This window comes from Salvelinus alpinus, chromosome 26 (assembly GCF_045679555.1).
Source record: "Salvelinus alpinus chromosome 26, SLU_Salpinus.1, whole genome shotgun sequence".
Classification (NCBI taxonomy): domain Eukaryota; kingdom Metazoa; phylum Chordata; class Actinopteri; order Salmoniformes; family Salmonidae; genus Salvelinus; species Salvelinus alpinus.
In genome coordinates, this window is record NC_092111.1 from 13,149,173 (window position 1) to 13,170,710 (window position 21,538).

The 21,538-nt window shown below is 42.5% G+C and overlaps 1 protein-coding gene across 1 annotated transcript; it reads right to left on the reverse strand.

The window, feature by feature from the left end:
* Positions 1-2,604: 2,604 nt before the first annotated feature.
* Positions 2,605-5,287, reverse strand: LOC139554772 (protein S100-A1-like). The gene is made up of 3 exons (XM_071367901.1): positions 4,954-5,287; positions 3,331-3,481; positions 2,605-2,862 (listed from the first exon to the last, which is right to left on the reverse strand). The coding sequence occupies exons 2-3, from the start codon at positions 3,469-3,471 to the stop codon at positions 2,704-2,706; spliced, it is 300 nt and encodes a 99-aa protein (XP_071224002.1). The 5' UTR covers positions 3,472-3,481; positions 4,954-5,287; the 3' UTR covers positions 2,605-2,703.
* Positions 5,288-21,538: the final 16,251 nt, after the last annotated feature.

Here is a 21,538-nt window from a genome sequence, read left to right on the forward strand (position 1 = left end):
CTCACCCTACTAGAATCCGAAGTCAAATGTCTACTGTTTGCTGATGATCTGGTGCTTCTGTCACCAACCAAGGAGGGCCTACAGCAGCACCTAGATCTTCTGCACAGATTCTGTCAGACCTGGGCCCTGACAGTAAATCTCAGTAAGACCAAAATAATGGTGTTCCAAAAAAGGTCCAGTCACCAGGACCACAAATTCCATCTAGACACCGTTGCCCTAGAGCACACAAAAAACTATACATACCTCGGCCTAAACATCAGCACCACAGGTAACTTCCACAAAGCTGTAAACGATCTGAGAGACAAGGCAAGAAGGGCCTTCTATGCCATCAAAAGGAACATAAATTTCAACATACCAATTAGGATCTGGCTAAAAATACTTGAATCAGTCATAGAGCCCATTGCCCTTTATGGTTGTGAGGTCTGGGGTCCGCTCACCAACCAAGATTTCACAAAATGGGACAAACACCAAATTGAGACTCTGCATGCAGAATTCTGCAAAAATATCCTCCGTGTACAACGTAGAACACCAAATAATGCATGCAGAGCAGAATTAGGCCGATACCCACTAATTATCAAAATCCAGAAAAGAGCCGTTAAATTCTACAACCACCTAAAAGGAAGCGATTCCCAAACCTTCCATAACAAAGCCATCACCTACAGAGAGATGAACTTGGAGAAGAGTCCCCTAAGCAAGCTGGTCCTAGGGCTCTGTTCACAAACACAAACACACCCCACAGAGCCCCAGGACAACAGCACAATTAGACCCAACCAAATCATGAGAAAACAAAAAGATAATTACTTGACACATTGGAAAGAATTAACAAAAAAACAGAGCAAACTAGAATGCTATTTGGCCCTAAACAGAGAGTACACAGTGGCAGAATACCTGACCACTGTGACTGACCCAAACTTAAGGAAAGCTTTGACTATGTACAGACTCAGTGAGCATAGCCTTGCTATTGAGAAAGGCCGCCGTAGGCAGACATGGCTCTCAAGAGAAGACAGGCTATGTGCACACTGCCCACAAAATGAGGTGGAAACTGAGCTGCACTTCCTAACCTCCTGCCCAATGTATGACCATATTAGAGAGACATATTTCCCTCAGATTACACAGATCCACAAAGAATTTGAAAACAAATCCAATTTTGATAAACTCCCATATCTACTGGGAGAAATTCCACAGTGTGCCATCACAGCAGCAAGATTTGTGACCTGTTGCCACAAGAAAAGGGCAACCAGTGAAGAACAAACACCATTGTAAATACAACCCATATTTATGCTTATTTATTTTAACTTGTGTGCTTTATCCATTTGTACATTGTTACAACACTGTATATTTATAATATAACATTTGTAATGTCTTTATTGTTTTGAAACTTCTGTATGTGTAATGTTTACTGTTAATTTGTATTGTTTATTTCACTTTTGTATAATATCTACCTCACTTGCTTTGGCAATGTTAACACATGTTTCCCATGCCAATAAAGCCCCTTGAATTGAAATTGAATTGAATTGAGAGAGAGAGAGAGAGAGAGAGAGAGAGAGAGAGAGAGAGAGAGAGAGAGAGAGAGAGAGAGAGAGAGAGAGAGAGAGAGAGAGAGAGAGAGAGAGAGAGAGAGAGAGAGAGAGAGAGAGAGAGAGAGAGAGAGAGAGAGAGAGAGAGAGAGAGAGAGAGAGAGAGAGAGAGAGAGACAGCTTACCCAGTCCCTGCTTTGTTACCCAACATGCACTAGACCATGACACACAATGAGAAAGGCCTTGTGGGGAAAATAATGATATGACAATACAGTATGTGTCCTATTTATTCAACCACCCTATAGTTATTTTTGATGGCCTCTGTTATATACTGTGTTTCGCAGTCAAAATGTTACACCATTTTGATCCATAAAGATAAGATGTAGATGGATGTCTGACCAAAGATCATGAGGACCGAGGGTGTGTACTGTACTGTAGAACATTCTGAGCATTCCTCTCGGTGGTGCTAAGTGAATCTTTATCAGCCTCACAAGATAGTTCCCTCTGCCCTCTATGACAAATCCAGGTATGCTTTATATGTTTTGTATAAGACTGAAATCACAGGTAAAGCTGTGAAATGACATGGTATGTGCTTGTTGACATTCTTCTGAGGGCAGCTGTCTCAGAATAGGAATCATCTCAACATGCTTTATTTCTTTCTTACTTTTTCTCCTTTAATAAAGGACTAATTTAGGCCTGGGATACCAGGTAGGTGCATTTAATTATCAGGTATGACATTAATCCAGCAGGCTGCAGACCTCGTAGGGTAAGATTTGAATACCCCTGGTATATGGGGTCTTCAAGACTGCCATGCATTTCTCTTGTGAGCATGTAGACAAAGTTATCAACACACGTATACAATACTTTTACTCTGATAGAACTCCAATAGATTGGTTATAACACATATAAAACTATATAAAAACGTTTTAAAGTCTCTCTCTCTCTCCCCGTCTCTCTCACACACACACACACACACACACACACACACACACACACACACACACACACACACACACACACACACACACACACACACACACACACACACACACACACACACACACACACAAAATAATGACAACACCTCCTTGGTCTTTGTGTTTAATGGGCAGTGTGACAATTACAAAAGTGAAAATTAGAACCCTTCTCTACTCTGCGTCCCTTCCTCCTCTCCTCTTTTCATCCCTCACTTCCCCATCTTCTTCTTGTGCATCTGGTAGCACTGTTCACAGGCGATGGACAGGCCCACAACCAGAGAAACAAACTCCTCAAAGTTCACCTCTCCATCACCATTAGAGTCCAGATCCTTCATGATCTTGTCTACTGTGGCTGGGTCCTTCTGAGACTGAAAGGAAGACAGGGACGTTTTAATAATACTGAATGTTAACACTGTAATTTCACCGACATTAATATGGGACAACAGTGAAAGTCATTACTATTTATTGGGCAGGTACAGTACATGACAAGTAGGGCCAAGATGTTTTGCTGACCACTTAAAATCAGGGAAAACTCTGGGCCCTAGTCAAACCTTATGACTAGGGCCTGAGTTTTTCCCTGGTTACCTCACGTGATCAGGAAAAACTCCTGTTCCTAATCATAAAGTGTGCATGTTTTCTGTATCAAACTAACACGGAGTGCTACTACAGCTAGTAGTAGATAGTAATAGAGATAATATACTGTGCATCCCAAATGGCACCCTATTGCCTATATAGTGCACTACTTTTGATCAGGGCCCATAGGGTAGTGCACTCTATAGGGAATAGGGTACCATTTGGGACGCAACCTTAGTAGAGATAGTATTAGAGATGGCCACCTTGAGGAAGCCAGAGAGCTCGTTCTCCATCAGGTCCTTGAGCTCACGGCGGCTCAAAGTGTTGCTACTGCCCTCCTTAGCAGCGTACCTGTGGAACACGGTGATCATGGACTCCATGGCACGTTCCAGTTCTGACGGCATGGCTGCAGGTCTGAGTGAGGTCACACAGAGAGAGAGACGGAGAGAGAGACAGAGAGAGAGAGAGAGAGAGAGAGAGAGAGAGAGAGAGAGAGAGAGAGAGAGAGAGAGAGAGAGAGAGAGAGAGAGAGAGAGAGAGAGAGAGAGAGAGAGAGAGAGAGAGAGAGAGAGAAAGAAAGAGACGGCGAGAGAGAAAGAGACGGCGAGAGAGAGAGAGAGAGAGAGAGAGAGAGAGAGAGAGAGAGAGAGAGAGAAAGAGACAGGCGAGAGAGAAAGAGACGGCGAGAGAGAGAGAGAGAGAGAGAGAGAGAGAGAGAGAGAGAGAGAGAGAGAGAGAGAGAGAGAGAGATTACATTTGAATGACAGCAAATTCAGAGTAAGAGATAGATGTTGGCTAAAGGAACTATATTTCATGAGTGAATTTCATAATCTCTGTGTGTGTGTGTATGTATTTGAGCATTAGAATGTGTTGAAGAGAATCAGTACCCTGTGCCATATGCCCTGCCTATTCCGATGAGATATGCTCTGATGAGTAATCCAGCAAACTTCCACCAACAAAAGTTGATTACAAATACATTCCCATACATCCTGTACCTATCAGATACACAAAGATAACACAGATACTTTGACCTAAATTGACCTGGTTTTAGTGAATTAGATAGAGAAATGGATTAGAAAAGAGAGGTAGTAAAAAATGATGTAGTATGAGATAAGAGAGAAAATTACTGAATGTGTGGAAAATGTAGTCCAAAACTGGGTAGAAGGAAAGACAAACTAGACAAGAGAAAGAGAGGCTGCACCAACACTGAGGAAACACGTGTGTGTACATGTCGACAGTCAGCTCGAAACCATTCATTCCAAGTGAGCCACACCCTGGTGTTGTCTCTCTGGACTCCACTGAGTTAATATTAGACAATTCTACATGATGGTTATTATCATTAGGGCTGAAAGGAAATGGGTTGAATGAGTCAGAGCAGCAGATGGGGACTTGACTGGAACTTGAATGAAAGGAAACATTTATTTCAGTCAATTTCCTTAATGTTAAATAATAAATAAATAAAAACTCACTATATTTTAGGCAAAACAATTATAACACACACTATTATAATGCTATAATTGTTAAGCAAACATGACAGGTTATATATCTATATGTTGACCATGCTCTATTGCTCTTTTGACAAGTGTAATTATTTTAGTTATAAAAATTATGAAGTTTTAAAAGCTTTAATCAATGCAGAACACATAAAAAGGGAAGTCTGGAGACTGTAAAAGTGTCTTATGTTCACTTTTATATTTACAGATGAAAAGTATGGACACCCACTCCTTAGAAAACTGCACTTCAAAGTCAATCGCGCAAGACGAAGAATGCAAATATTTTCAGTCTGCATACTAGTTCCTGAGTTGAAGGAGGAGATCAGATAGGATTAACAAAACGATTTAGCTTGAATCAACTTTTTACATTCGTGTTAGAGGCTGAATTCTTACCGTTCACGAGTGTTGAGTTGGCGATTGAGAAGAGGTTGAATTGTGCAGAGTTGAGAAATATCGCGCCTGAGAATTTATAGACAGGCGACGCCCCGTATGCGCTGCCTTCAGTGATAGGAAGTAATGATACCGTGGATATTGAGCAAGACAGTAAGACTATGATAGTAGGTTACCTTGGTAAACCTATCAAACATAGTCAAGCTAATATTTTGCTCTGTGTAATAAAAACGATTAAAATGACTAACTCAACATATATTTTTTTCTCTAAATGATTAATAGCCCTACATTTTATTAATCTCACCACTTATACACAGAATAAACGAGATGGGCTAAACAATGAAAATTGAGAGTGAGGTAAAGAAAAATAGACATAGTCTACTGTAAATTATCAATTAGTATCGATTGTAATGACAAACAACTTGTTTGAGCAAGCACTACCATTAGAGTTGATCGGAGTGTTAATAATTAGCCAAGCAGTTGTAGCCAGAATTTATGATGGTGACCGTCCCTGATACTACATGTAGTGAGACTTTTACCTGTGTGATTTGTATCACTCTGGGAGTGGTCATGATGACGTGAGAGGCCAGACCTATTGGCACCCAATTCTCTATATTGTGCATTCATTTTCACATGGTTAAAAGTAGTGTACTATATGGAATAGCACATAGCATTTGGGTGTTTTTTTAATAAAGCAGCTCCAAACTGCTGCTCCAATAAGTAAGCTGCACTAAATCCAGTTATGCTCTCAGCAATAGAATAATTATTGTTATGTTTTCTGTACATTTCGATACATTTCGATTGAGAAAGCAGTGGTGTATATCTGTCTGCACCACATATCAAGACTGCATCGTTAAATAGCCAGAAAACAAAAATATGTCTCTGCAACCGCCATGTAAAGTGGTCCTAATGGAGGGGTCAGCAGTTTTATTGTGCAACATTGAAACTTTTGGATGGGCATGTTCTTATGCCCTCTAGTGGAAATGCCTTGTAATGGTAGAGTACTGTACTAATCAAATTAAATTGTATTTCTCACTTGCATCGTAAAGAACAGGTGTAGACTATAAGTGAAATTCTTAATATAAGTGAAAGATTTAAAATAAAGTTATACATGTAGTTGTTTGGGAATGTAGCAATGAGGGGAAGATGATGCAATGACAGAGTTCTCTTTGTCTCTCCAATTCTATTCCTTCATTTTTTCTCTGGTCTGCTTCTCTGCCCGAACCCTTTTTGTGTGTGCGTGCTTGCGTTTGTGTGTGTGTGTGTGGTGTGGGCATACGTTGTGAAGAGGGATGACATAATTTGCTGAGCAGAAAGACATGGGCATCCAGGGAGGGTCACCTAGCGACAACACCCAGCTTTATAAAAAAATATATATATTTTCGGCCTACACCCTTTTCCCTCTCAATCGTCTATACTCTTTCCCAGTGGTGGAAAAAGTACCCAATTGTCATACTTGAGTAACTTGAGTCTATTAAGATATTAAAATATCTTAATAGAAATTTACTCAAGTAAAAGTGAAAGTCACCCAGTAAAATATTACTTGAGTAAAAGTCTAAAAGTATTTGGTTTTAAATTTAAGTATCAAAAGTAAATGTAATTGCTAAAATGTACTTAAGTATCAAAAGGAAAAATACAAGTATAAATAATTTCTAATTCCTTACATTATGCAAAGCAGACAACCACATTTTCTAGTTATTTTTCAAATGTACTGATAGTCAGGGGCACGCTCCAACTCTCAGACATAATTTAAAAACTAAGCATGTGTTTAGTGAGTTCACCAGATCAGAGGCAGTAGGGATAACCAGAGATGTCCTCTTGATAAGTGTGTGAATTAAACAATTTTCCTGTCTTGCTAAGCATTCAAAATGTAACGAGCACTTTTCGGTGTCAGGAAAAATGTATGGAGTAAAAACGACATCATTTTCTTTCGGAATGCAGTGAGGTAAAAGTAAAAGTTGTCAAAACAATGTATAGTACAGATACCACAAACATCTACTTAAGTAGTTTCAAGTATTTTTAAGTATCTTTATTTCCCAACGCATCAGCAGCGTATAACTCACATATGACATTCAATGGCTCTTTGAGCCTCATTGTGCTCCACTACCCATGGCTTATCCTTAGAAAGAGATCATTTGTGCTGCTTGTCATGCTTGAGGGTTCTCTATGTGTATAACTCCTATGATAGTCAACTGAACTGCACAACCAAACAAGTTCTTTAATATTTTCAACTTGAATATCTACAGGGTCAGTGAGAGAAACAGCCAAACCAAACTGCCCACACCCAAGATTAATATTTGATATACTAAAAACTGAAGAAGGCACTATGTTGCCGAAACGTTGGTTGTTAGGTTTACCCAATTGTTGGAAGCATAAATATAAATTGGGGTGTCAGGTAGCCTAGTGGTTAGAGTGTTGGACCTGTAGCTGAAAGGTTGCAAGATTGAATCCTCCAGCTGACCAGGTAAAAATCTGTCGTTCTGCCCCTGAACAAGGCAGTTAACCCACTGTTCCTAGGCCGTCATTGAAAGTAAGAATTTTTTCTTAACTGACTTGCCTAGTTAAAAAAATATATTTATGTGACTTTCTTTTTATACTACGAGAACCTTCTGCAAATGTCATAATTTTCCTATTATTTTGAGCCTTGCAAAAATGTTGAACTTACTGTGTAATATGCAATGGCATATTTGCAGGGTTATCATGTCACACTAGCCTCTTCGTCTCTTCAGATGACTTATATCAAAATATTTGTCACATGCGCCGAATACAACTGGTATAGACTTTACCGTGAAATACTTGCTTACAAACCCTTCCCAACAATGCAGAGTTTAGAAATAGAAATAGTAACACAAGGAATAAAATAAAATACACAATAATGGAGCCATATTCAGGGAGTAGCAGTACCAGATCAATGTGCAAGGTACTTCAGGTAGATATGTACAAGAAGGCAGGGTAAAGTGACTAGACATCACGATGGATAACAATAACAGTCAAATTAAGAACTGAGCAGCAACAGCAAATTATGAGTGTAAGCGTATGTGTGTGTGTGTGTGTGTAATGTGTATGTATGTGTGTTTGTGTTGTGTCAGTCTGCGTATGTTATGTATGTGTGTGCGTATGTAGTGCATGTGAATGTGTGTGGGTTTTGTGTGGGCGTGTCAATGCAGTGTGTGTGAGTGAGTTTGCATATGGTTTGTATATATAGTTTAGTGAGTGTGTGTAGGGTCAGTTCAAGATAGAGTCAGTGCAGATACTGTAGTTCGGGTACCCTTACTTGACTATTTAGCAGTCTGGCTATTTAGCAGTCTTATGGCTTGGGGGTGGAAGCTCTCTGGGAGCCTGTTGGTCCGAGAGCCGACGCTCCGGTACCGTTTGCCAGAAGGTAGCAGAGTGAACAGTCTATGGCTTGGGTGGCTGGAGTATTTGACATTTGTTTGGGCCTTCCTCTAACACAGCCTGATATAGAGGTCCTGGATGGCAGGGATCTCGGCCTCTGTGATGTACTGGGCTGTCCGCACCACCCTCTGTTGTGAATTTCAGTCAAGGGCGGTGCATTTGCCATAGCAAGCGGTGATGCAGCCAGTCAAGATGCTCTCTATGGTGCAGCTGTAGAACTTTTTGAAGATCCAAGTGCCCATGCCAAATCTTTTCAGCCTCCTGAGAGAAGAGGCGCTGCCGTGCGCTGACCATGTTAGGTCCTTAGTGATGTGGATGCCAAGGAACTGAAAGCTTTCTACCCGCTCCACAACAGCCTCATCGATGTGGTTGGGGGCGCGCTCTCCCCTCTTTTTCCTATAGTCAACGATCAGCTCCTTGGTCTTACTTTAAAAATATATATTTAACTAGGCAAGTCAGTTAAGAACACATTTTTATTTACAGTGACGTCCTAGGAACAGTGGTTTAACTGCCTTGATCAGGGGCAGAACAATATATTTTTACCTTGTCAGCTCGGGGATTTGATCTAGCAATATTTTGGATACTGGACCTAACGCTCTAACCACTAAGCTACCTGCCACCCTGACAATGACGGAGAGGTTGTTGTCCTGCTAAGTCTCTGACCTTCTCCCTGTAGGCTGTCTCATCGCCCCCGTGTTGAGGATCAGCGTGGCGGAGGTGTTGTTGCCTATCCTCACCACCTGGGGCAGGCCCGTCAAGAAGTCCAGGATCCAGTTTTAGAGGGAGGGGTTCAGTCCCAGGGTCCCTAGCTTGGTGAATAGTTTGGAGGGGAACTCTGATGTTGTTGAACTCTGATCTGTAGTCTATGAACATCATTCTCACATAGTTATTTCCCCCCTTTTCCAGGTGGGAGAGGGAAGTGTGAAGTAAAATTAAAGATTGCATTATCTGTGGATCTGTTGGGGCGGGATACAAATTGGAGTGGGTATAGGGTGTCTGGGAAGATGGTGTTGATAGGTGTCATGACCAGCCTTTCAAAGCACTTCATAATTACAGATGTGAGTGCTACAGGGCGATAGTCATTTAGGCAGGTTACCTTGTTGGGAACAGGGACAATAGTGGTCAGCTTGAAACATGTTGGGACTACAGACTGGGACAAGGATAGATTTAAAATGTCTGTGAAGACACTTGCCAGCTGGTCTGCGCATGCTTTGAGAACCGGGCCCGGGTATTCCATCCAGCGGCCCTGTGATTGTTAACTTGTTTAACCGTTTTGCTCACACTGGCCACGGAGAGTCAAATCACACAGGCATCCGGAAAAACAGAGCCTTTCACGGAAGGCACAGTGTTACATTCCTCGAAGCGACCATAAAAGGCTTTTAGTGTAACGCTCGTCGTTGGAATGAGGTGAGGACCAAAGCGCAGCGTGGTAAGCGTTCATCATTATATTTATTAAACATAGAACACTAAACAAAATAACAAAGGAGAACGAAACGCAACAGTTCTGTAAGGTGACATCCACTACACAGAAAATAATCACCCACAAAACACAATGAAAAACAGGCTACCTAAATATGGCTCCCAATCAGAGACAACGACTGACACCTGCCTCTGATTGAGAACCATACTAGGCCAAACACATAGAAAAGGACAATAGAACAAAACATAGAAAAAACAACATAGAATGCCCACCCCAACTCACGCCCTGACCAAACTAAAATAAGGACATAACAAAGGAACTAAGGTCAGAACGTGACATTTAGCTCTTTTGGGACTTCTATAATCGCTGGGCAACTCATGGCTGGGTTTCCCTTTGTAATCCGTTATCGTCTGCACGTCCTGCCACATTGGAGGAGCTATCGTCTGCACTTCCTGCCACATTGGATGAGCGTTGGAGCTGGTGTAGGATAGGATTCCACCTTCCTCCTATATACAGTACCAGTCAAAAGTTTGAACACACCTACTCATTCAAGGGTTTTTCTTTATTTTTTATTATTTTCTACAGTGTAGAATAATAGTGAAGACATCAAAACTATGAATAATACAAATGGAATCATGTAATAAACAAAAATGTGTTAAGCAAATAAAAAATATATTGGACCCGGGGATCCGGAGAAGGACTGGGAAACAGGCAGTAAGAAAAATATCTCATGCAAACCAGTGAGAACTGCCAGACCTAAGCCCTGGAGTTTTGGAGATATTGCAATTGCTGCTAAATCCCTACCAAGAATGTCGAAAGGAGCCAAAGTTTGGATAAGAGCATTTGAAACAAGGCACGGCCACCAGACCCTATGCCTTGGAGATATGAGGGCAATTTTATCCCGGGCACTCACCAATGGACAGTTCACTGATGTAATGATCCGTTGTGGGTTAATGGCTCAACTCGCTGAGCTGGAGTTAAGCCAGTACACACAACACCTATGGGACTGCTTGAGAGATATGTTCCCTACCATGCGAGGCATGAGTAGACTATCTGACTATAAATCTGGACCCGACTCAGATTTCGGAGATTGGATAGATAACCTGAAACAGAAATGGCTTGAGGAATTGGGAGAGCACCATGACCATTCTGAAGCCACCGAGAACATGTTTTATGACAGAGCCTGCCGCAACCTCCCAGAAAAAGTGCAGATGCAACTGAGGGATGTCGTGGGCTGGGTTAAGAAAGGCGGGTGGGGAACGCAAGGATTATATATGACACCACTGCCAGAACTGGCTTCGTGATAAACAAGCAGAGGAATCAAGAAAACAGGGGCTTGATGGTGCAGTAAAAAAGGCCCAATTGGCTCAATTGGAGAGGAGTAATAAAGGAGGTGAGCCTGACATGGTGATGATGGACACTCCTGTCCCTACAGCGCCCCCAAGTGGACCTGCGTCACAACCATAGCCCATAGTGTCTTTTGTACAATTTCCCCCTCAGACCTATGGGAACCCACAACCATGGGGACCACCATCACCCAGAATGCCACCTATGCAATGCTGGGGTGTGGACAATTTGGACACATGAGGAGCCAATGTCCACAAAATCTTCAATATCAAGGATGGGCTACAACACCTGGAGTGAACCGAAGAGGGAGAGGACATTTCAGAGGAGGACACAGAGGAGGATACCAACAACAAGGTGGATATCAACCACAGAGAGGGGGAAGAGGTGGTGTCTGGCCACAAGGAAATCAGAACACCAACAGTTCCTATTTTCCTGACGATCAGCAATGAAGAGGGCCAGACCCTTTCCTCCAGTGTCCCCAGTACATATTCGAAGATGGGAAAAAAGACCCAATAATCAAACTTCAGGTACATGGAAGAACTATCCCATTCTTAATTGACACTGGAGCCCACTGTTCTTGCTTAGGTGCACCAGCCTGACCTCTCTGACACTGCCCTGACTGATGCTGACCTGTAGCTTTTCGTTGACGGTTCTGCATATATAGATCAAACTACAGGGAAGAAACATGCAGGGTTTGGTATTGTGACAGTTGATAGAACCACTCACATACAACATCCATTACCAGATGCTTTCTCAGCTCAACAGGTCGAACTTTTGGCGCTAACCGCTGCCTGTAAAATTAGAGATGGGAAAAGGGTTACAATTTTCTCTGATTCTGCTTATGCAATAGGAGTTAGTTTTTCCTGGTGTGGTGTCTGGAGGAGTAGGGGTTTTCACAATGCTTGTGGAAATCCTATTCATGATAGAACTATGGTTTTAGATCTCTTGGAGGCTACGATGCTGCCCTCTGCTTTGGCTATTGTGAAGGTTGCTGCTCACACCGGGGGGAAAGATTTTGTGAGTATGGGTAACGCCATGGCAGACGAGGCTGCTAAATTGTCTGCCTCAAAGTGTCATAGCCACTCCACGTTCTTCTCTTCTCTCCTCTACACCAATGCCATGATTACTGCATATATATGTGATAACATTTGTTCCCTGATGGAAAAATACTGGGTAATGGAGATGTACTGCTTTAGTTCTCAGGCTGAGTACTGGAATTTGTCTTTCAGCATCAGTAGAACACCACCAGTCACACAAGGAGAATGGTCTAATGGCTCCCATCAAAAAAGAGATTTGGCCCAAGCAAGCGCAGGTTACACCTGAAGCATGAGGACTTGCAGCAAGAACTTCATCAACAACTACGCAGAGGATAATGCAATAGTGTTACCAGGACGCCACCCAGGACGCAAAGACTTTGGTGGAAAGCTGCTTCCATCCCATGTGACAAAAGCAGCAGTGTGGCATCTCCACAAGGAATCGATGACAACACTTGGTATGTGAAGCATAAACAACACGTTTTGATTATTTAATTGACCTCCAACATGATTGCCACTACTTTTATTGATCTCACATTATTTCTGTATTTTCCAGAGGTACGTGTAGTCGGGGCGGTGTGTTATTTTTTTAACTTCTAATTTCCAAGATGATGTTTCTGTATGCAGTGCTGCTGCTCTGCACATTTGTACGTAAGTGAAACTTACCTGAAAATGATGCATTAACAAATTATATTACGTTTTCCTTTCATTCACTTATCTTAATGTTCTTTTGTTGTTTACAGGTGCACTTTCCTTCTGACCCTATGCAGCCAGGTCCCATCTACTTTTTAACTCCTCGCAACTGCAGTGGCCAAAAAAAGAACAAGTTTGTGCTCTGGTATTGTGCCTGGCGGACCATGCACAAGCTCCGCCACAGTCTGGACCTTTACTTCCTTCACTTTTCAAACAGTCCATTTATATTTTCCAACGGAGCTATACATTTGGGTGAGTTTTTTCTCTCGCCTGAGTAGCCTTGTTTCACTGCCAAAAATACAATTAAACCATCTAGTGTTCAGCGAAATAACAACACAATGTCAAATACAGGCAGCCTAGTAAAATAATTAACATCCATTCACATTAACTGTTTCTCTCTCGCTTGAATTCCACTAACGGTCCGTATGTAGCCAAATGTAGCTGCTGCTCATGTTGGTATCTGTACTGATGGCGCAAAAGCCATGACAGGGAGACGTAGTGGAGAGATAACTCGCGTGCAAGCAGTTGCTCCCGACGCCACTTGGGTACACTGCAGCATCCACGAGAGACTCTTGCTGCCAAGGGAATGCCTGACAGCTTGAAAGACGTTTTGGACATACAGTGAAAATGGTTAACTTTGTTAAAGCAAGGCCCCTGAACTCTTATGTATTTTATGCACTATGCAATGATATGGGCAGCGACCGTTAATGCTTTGACAACATACAGAAGTGCGCTGGTTATCAAGGGGCAAAGTACTGACACGTTTTTTAAAATTGAGAGACAAGCTTAAAGTTTTCTTTACTGACCATAATTTTCACTTGTCTGACCGCTTACATGATGACGAGTTTCTCACACGACTGGCCTATCTGGGTGATGTTTTTTCTCGCCAGAATGATCTGAATCTAGGATTCGGACTCTCCGCAACTATATTCAATGTGCAGGACAAAATTGAGGCTATGATTAAGAAGTTGGAGCTCTTCTCTGTTTGGATTAACAAGGACAACACATGGGCCTCCCGGGTATCGCAGTGCTAGCTGCGCCACCAGAGTCTCTGGGTTCGCCCCCAGGCTCTGTCGCAGCCGGCCGCGACCGGAAGGTCCGTGGGGCGACGCACAATTGGCATAGCGTCGTGAGGGTTTGGCCGGTAGGGATATCCTTGTCTCATCGCGCTCCAGCTACTCCTGTGGCGGGCCGGTAGCAGTGCGCGCTAACCAAGGGGGCCAGGTACACGGTGTTTCCTCTGACACATTGGTGCGGCTGGCTTCCGGGTTGGAGGCGCGCTGTGTTAAGAAGCAGTGCGGCTTGGTTGGGTTGTGCTTCGGAGGACGCATGGATTTCGATCTTCGTCTCTCCCGAGCCCGTACGGGAGTTGTAGCGATGAGACAAGATAGTAATTACTAGCGATTGGATACCACGAAAATTGGGGAGAAAATGGGATAAAATAAATAAAAATAAAAACAAGGACAACACACAGGTCTTTCCATCATTGTAACAACTGGATTCGTTATCCCGTTCTTGCCCTGCCTCCAGTCCACTTACTGATATCTGAACAAGTGAGCCTCATCACAATTGCCAATAGCGGTTCTGTGAAAATTGAATTTAAATCAGAAGCCATTTCTGGATTGGGCTGCGCTCAGAATATCCTGCCTTGGCAAATCGTGCTGTTAAGACACTGAGGCCCTTTGCAACCATGTATCTATGTGAGAGTGGATTCTCGGCCCTACAGGCACAGACTGTGTGTGGAAAATGATTTAAGACTGAGACTCTCTCCAATATAACCCAACATGACTTTGTTATGTGCATCCTTTCAAGCACACCCTTCTCATTAACCTGTGGTGAGTTATTCATATTTTGTTTTATGAACAAATAAGGTTTTATATGTAAGATGGTTAAACAAAGAGCAAAATTATGAATTATTATTATATTATTATTTGTGCCCTGGTCCTATAAGAGCTCTTTGTCACTTCCCATGAGCCGGGTTGTGACAAAAACACTCATTCTTATGTTTAATAAATGTATCGTATAGTGTGTGTGTGGCAGGCTTACAATGATGGCAAAAACAACATTTGAGAGTGCGCTGACCCTGGTGCTAGAGGGGGTACGCAGCTGGAGGTTGAATGTTTGAAGGGGAACGGGACTATAAAAACTTTGAGAACCACTAGACTGGAGGATGGTACGGTGCTGGTGGAAAGCTATGGCTGGGGTGAATGGGGACCAGGTGTGCACAATGACACAGTTCCGGAGGGATCCTTGACAGTACCCCCTCGACGCGTGGCACTAGCAGCGCAACAACACTGGTCCCGAGAATGAACACAGGAACGCAGTGCGGGTCAATCAGGACCCTATGCAGTTGCCGAAGTTGCGGCGGCGTCGGACGGACCAGTTGCAGCGGCGTCGGACGGACCAATTGCAGCATCGTCGGACGCACCGGTTGTGGCGCTGTCGGACTGGCCAGTTGCAGCGGCTGACGTTGCGTCATCAGATGGACCAGTTGTGGCGACATCGGACGGCCCAGTTGCAGCTGCAGAAGTTGCGGCAGGCACCGGATAGACCAGTCGCAGCTTCGTCAGACGGGCCCTTCCCGCTGTCTCCCTTAATGGTCAATTATTCTGTCACGTTGGTATGACGAGATTGGGAGACAGGCGCAGGAATGCGTATATTTTTTTTTTGTTTCTTTACCCAAATTACAGCATGCCAAGTAAAGGCAAGGGGACGAAGACCAAACAAACACGTATACAAAACACAGGGTTGAGACCCAAACAAAAGAGCGAGGAGTACCTCGAAAAAATACACAATCGCACAATGATACCACACAGGACGAGACCCGTAATCATCTGCGCAATACAAGTGGCACGAAAGCCAAAACAATACAGCACAATGGACATTGGAACATGAATCGAAAGCCCAATGGAAACCAAAAGGCACACTTATACAATTACTAATCAGGGGAGAATGGGGACCAGGTGTGTGTAATGACACAGTTCCAGAGGGATACGTGACAGAGCTCTCCAGTAGGTTCCAAAAACATTCAAAGGCCATTTTCTCAAAAGTGTTTTCAAGTTTATCAACTTTCAAAGCAGGATTACTTTCACATTGTTCCTCAGAATTGCAGTGCACATGTATGATATACCATTTTGTAGTTCTGAGTCTCTACTTTTATCCAATGTAAAAAACACAATTTCAAATGTTGCTATATAAGACCGATTTGAGCCGGTCGGTCACATATGGACTTGGTATTTTACCAAATAGGGCTATCTTCTGTATACCACCCCTACCTTGTCACAACACAACTGATTGGCTCAAAAAAATAATTTCCTCAAAAGGAGGAAAGAAATTCCACAAATTAATTAACTTTGAATATGGCACACCTGTTAATTGAAATGCATTCCAGGTGACTACCTCATGAAGCTGTTTGAGAGAATGCCAAGAGTGTGCAAAGCTGTCATCAAGACAAGGCGTGGCTACTTTGAAGAATCTCAAATATAAAATATATTTTGCTTTTTTTAAACACTTTTTTGGTTACTACATGATTCCATATGTGTTATTTCATTGTTTTGATGTCTTCACTACTATTCTACAATGTACAAAATAGTACAAATAAAGAAAAACCCTGGAATGAGTAGGTGTGTCCAAACTTTTGACTGGTATGTTTGATGTCTCGCTGGAAGTCGTAGTGAGCTTTCTTGTATGCGTCAGTGTCCTGTTCATTGTAAGCAATAGCTCTAACCTTAAGCCTGGGCGGATATTGCCTGTAATACATGGTTTTTGGTTTGGATACGTTCTTATAGTCACTTTGTGGATGACATTGTCTTTGCACTTATTGATAAAGCCCGTTACTGTTGTGGTAAACTCCTCAATGCTATAGGATGAATCCTGGAACACATCCCAGTCTTTACTAGCAAAACAGTCATATAGCCTCGTGTCTGCTTCATCCGACCACTTGCGTATTGAGCGCATCACTGGTACTTCCTGTTTGAGCTTTTGTTTGTAAACAGTTGGTAGAAGTGAGGTAGATCGGTTTTAAGTCTCCCCGAGTTGAAGTCTCTGCCCACCAGAAACGCTGCCTCTGGGTGAGCGGTTTCTGGTTTGTTAATGGCCCCATACAATTTGTTGAATGCCAGAGGGGTGTTGGTTTGGGGCGGGATATACACAGCCGTGATAATTATGGATGAGAACTCTTGGTGACTTAGCCAAGTGACTTAGAAGAGTACATATTTATACTGTTGTATAAAGAACTGTATAAACACAAACTCTCTTCGTCCATTGGCCAAAAGTAAGCATTTCACTTAGTCTACACTTGTTGACAAAATAACAATTGATCTGATTTGATTTTAAAAATGCCTGTTTTAAATTCAGTTTCAACTGAGAAAGGGATTTAGTCCGCAGATGTGTATTTTGCCACCCAGGGTGTTGGCATAAGCCTCACATACAGTAGTACAGCATGTGTGGGGGAGAGGTTAGAGAGAGGCTGTATAATGACATCACTCTAATAAAACAGAAATAATAAACGTCAGTAAGCCTGATCTGGCATGCAAGTATTTACTACAAGGCAAAGAAATGCCACTGACAGTGTAATAGAAAATAGACTTTCAATGAACGTACATAACTTAAACCATTTACCATCCTCTCAATAAGCAGTTGTTGTTACATTAAGAAGGCGGACGGTTCTTAAAAACATGAGAGGACAAAGAATGTTCTGTATTCCTTTGAGATGCATGTTATGCAACTCTATTTTTATAGACTACTACTATTAATCAAAAAAAAAAACAATTAAGGTTGAGGATTATGCTAATAATAAAGACAACAACTTTTTAGACTGTGTATTCTATACACAGTCTAAAAATTTCTAAAAGATTTCTAAAATCTTTGTATTTGTTAAAGCAGCTAACATTATAGGTCAGGTCACACAGGGACATGCAGGAAGGGTGTAGCGTAGAAAGAGATGAGGGTGAGGAGAGACTGATAGGAGGGAACAGGGTAGGGCAAAGTGGAGGATGGAATCAAGGGGAGTGTCACAGGCCAGGTGTTCTTCTATATACACTCCCTCACTTTCCACCCCCTCTGCACCTGACCGATTCTCCGATTGTACACACAGTTAAGACATACAGGACACTCAGGAGAAGCTGAATACATTCTTAGACTGAATCTTAAAAGATGACATTGACAATAATAGGATAGAAAGCAGGGAACTTATGAAAACCATTTTTGAAATGCTTTGGGGTGAAAACCCCCCCAATTTGGAACAGTAATCCACGTGTGATATAGTTGTGTTACTGTTAATGATTATTTCCAAAGTTAATACTGTACAGTTCTTTACTACTTCCTTGTCGCCTGTGTTCCTATACATATGTGACCAGTGACCCATGCCCTCTAGTGTATAAAGTTGAATATACAAAGACAGACTATAGACAACACAACAAGTAGGCTGTCACGCCCTGACCTTAGAGAGCCGTTTTATTTCTGTATTTGGTTAGGTCAGGGTGTGATTTGGGGTGGGCATTCTATGTTATCTGTTTCTTTGTTTTTGGCCGAGTGTGGTTCCCAATCAGAGACAGCTTTCCATCGTTGTCTCTGATTGGGAATCATACTTCGGCAGTCCTTTTTCCCTCTTTCATTTGTGTGATCTTATTTTTGCATTGCTTGTTATTTTGCCCTGCAGAACGTCACGTTCGTATTTGTTTTGTTGTTGTCGGTGTTCATTAAATACATAAATAGAATGAACACGTACCACGCTGCGCTTTGGTCCACTTCTTCCCATGACGATCGTGACATAGTCCTACAAGCCTATACTTTTGTATGATTATTTCATCGTCAAATTTGGCTTGATAATGAGTGACAAGAAATTGACATGTTAGCACAAATACAGTATAGCAGCAGCTGGGTTCGTCCTCTTTTTTAGTGGCAACCATCAAAACTCTGCTTTCACACAGGATTGCATATAGAAATGGCTGGGCTTATAAGCACACTTATTTCACTTCACGCATCAACCATTGTTTGAAGAGCATGCATCCTCTCGCTGCTGCGCCACAGGTGATATTCCGGCAAACTCTGTATGCCATGGGCTCTCCAACCCTGTTCCTGCAGCTACCCAGTGCTTAATTTGGGGAAACAAGTGAAATCTGTTTGGGTAACAGGTTTTCACAATGAAACATATTTCATAAAACTGTTGACAGCCCCTCTCTCTGCGCGCACGAGAAAGTAATGAAGGAAAGAGAGGAGAGATGGAAACGCATGGTGGAGAGATATTCTGCAGCTAAAGGTAATATGTCAGCCTATTAATAAAAAAATAAAAAATGCACTATTACTAGGCTATTCAAAATCAAATACAAACTCACTATAATTGTAGGCTAATAACTCTGGCTTGCACAATCAATGAACCAACAGCATCACCTAGGCCTACGCATTCTCTCCCAGACTCATGGATATAACGTTTGGAGTGTAGCGTAATGTAACCAGTCCATCCAGTATGCATAATAATACAGTCCACACTCAAAGGGGATTACTAGAATTTGTTTCATTTTGTAGTATAGGCTTCACCAATTATGTACCAAAGACATCTTGAATCAGTTTTTTTATGTTTTTCATGGGCTAATGCAGCAGACGATCATACCGGGTTTCACGCTTCTTCTTGTTTTTAGCTGATAGGAGTGGAACCCGGTGTGGTCTTTGGCTGCAATAGCCCATCCATGACAAAGATTGAGGAGTTGTGCGTTCTGACATGCCATTCTGCACACCACTGTTATACTGCTCAGTAATTTGTCTGATCACCAACATTTAACAATTGAGGAGTGGAAAAACATTGCCTGGAACATCATAGCGAGTTTAGTTTACTTAAGTTGCCTGCGCAGTCCCCAGACCTCAGACCAATAGAGCATCTTCGGGATGAGATGGAACGGGCTGTACGCAGCATGAGGGGATCGATGCACACATTCTCCAAAAACACCTTTTTTTGTGGATCCAAGAACGCTCCAGTTCACACTTCATGCAGCTTTGTCTAACGACAACCTACTGTCATGTAACAATGACAAGCAACTTTCATGTAACACTGATGTCACAATGTCAGATGAAAAAGAATGACATGACTTACTTTCAGAGGAGCAGCGTAGCACACACAATTGATGCCCACAAACAAAGCTGTGGGAAGTTTCCTTGAAGCCAATGCAGAGGATAAAAAACAACAACAACTAATGTAAAAAACCGGGATCGAAACAGAAATCTTTATGACTTCAGTCTAACGCTCTCCCAACTGAGCTATTTCGGCAAGTCACTAAAAGTAATTCTGTGGCACATTTGACCATACACATGTAAGTGACTCACAATTTTGACACTCAAATATTCCCAAATGGCCTGTACGGGGATCGAACCCACGACCTTGGCGTTATTAGCACCACGCTCTAACCAACTGAGCTAACCGACCGCTTGCAACTGTGCAATTTTTTTGGGATGCACAAAGCCTCAGCCAGTGCTGGCGCGTAAACGAACAAGTCCACCAACAGCATAGCCTGACAAGACTGGACCCTCTTGGTTGCTCCTTGTGGCAAATCAAAAAGGCTGGGGAATTAGCTCTAATGGTAGAGTGCTTGCTTAGCATGCGAGAGGTAGTTGGATCGATACCCACATTCTCCCCAAAACTTTTTTTTTTGTGGATCCAAGAACGCTCCAGTTCACACTTCATGCAGCTTTGTCTAACGACAACCTACTGTCATGTAACAATGACAAGCAACTTTCATGTAACACTGATGTCACAATGTCAGATGAAAACGAATGACATGACTTACTTTCAGAGGAGCAGCGTAGCACACACAATTGTGAACGCTGCGTGTAACACATCCGGTGTCAGGATAAATAAAAAGCAAGGTCTGCTGACTTTCTTTAATCATGTTTAATTACCGCAAACAATGAATGGCAAATGCAATTTTCGTATATACGGGTTCGCTGTATCACCAGGAAGTACGTAAACCGCTGTTCTTATACCGTGATGACGTAGTTCCAACGCGTCTGTTGGCCTATCACAGTAGAGGCTGGGCGCGGTTTAGACTTTGCCCCGCCTTTGCTGGCCCTCGGATTTGTCCAAGCCCCTTGGCGCTTCCCTTTGTCCACATCTGGTTGCTGGGTAGATTAGATCCGTCTTGTGTCTGTCGATTCTACACTGAAACAGTTCCTAATATGGTATTGTCCAGTATTCTAACCTCCTGGTTGGCCTAGAAAGATGCACCCCTCCACTCTCCAGACTGACCACAGCTTTTATGGCCTGTGTTGGTCAGTCCTTACACACCTATCTGTATTGTTTGTGTGTGTGTGTAACAAAACAATATTCATCTTCAAACAATATGCTAACAGGCTATGGTGCATAAACATAAATCCTAACACAATTGATGCCCACAAACAAAGCTGTGGGAAGTTTCCTTGAAGCCAATTCAGAGGAAAAAGAAAAACAACAACTAATGCCAAAAACTGGGCTCGAAACAGAAATCTTTATGACTTCAGTCTAACGCTCTCCCAACTGAGCTATTTTGGCAAGTCGCTAAAAGAAATTCTGTGGCACATTTGACCATACACATGCAAGTGACTCGCAATTTTGACACTCAAAAATTCCCTCAAGGACAGTACGGGGATCGAACCCACGACCTTGGCGTTATTAGCACCACGCTCTAACCAACTGAGCTAATCCGGCTGCTTGCAACGGAGGAAAGGTTTT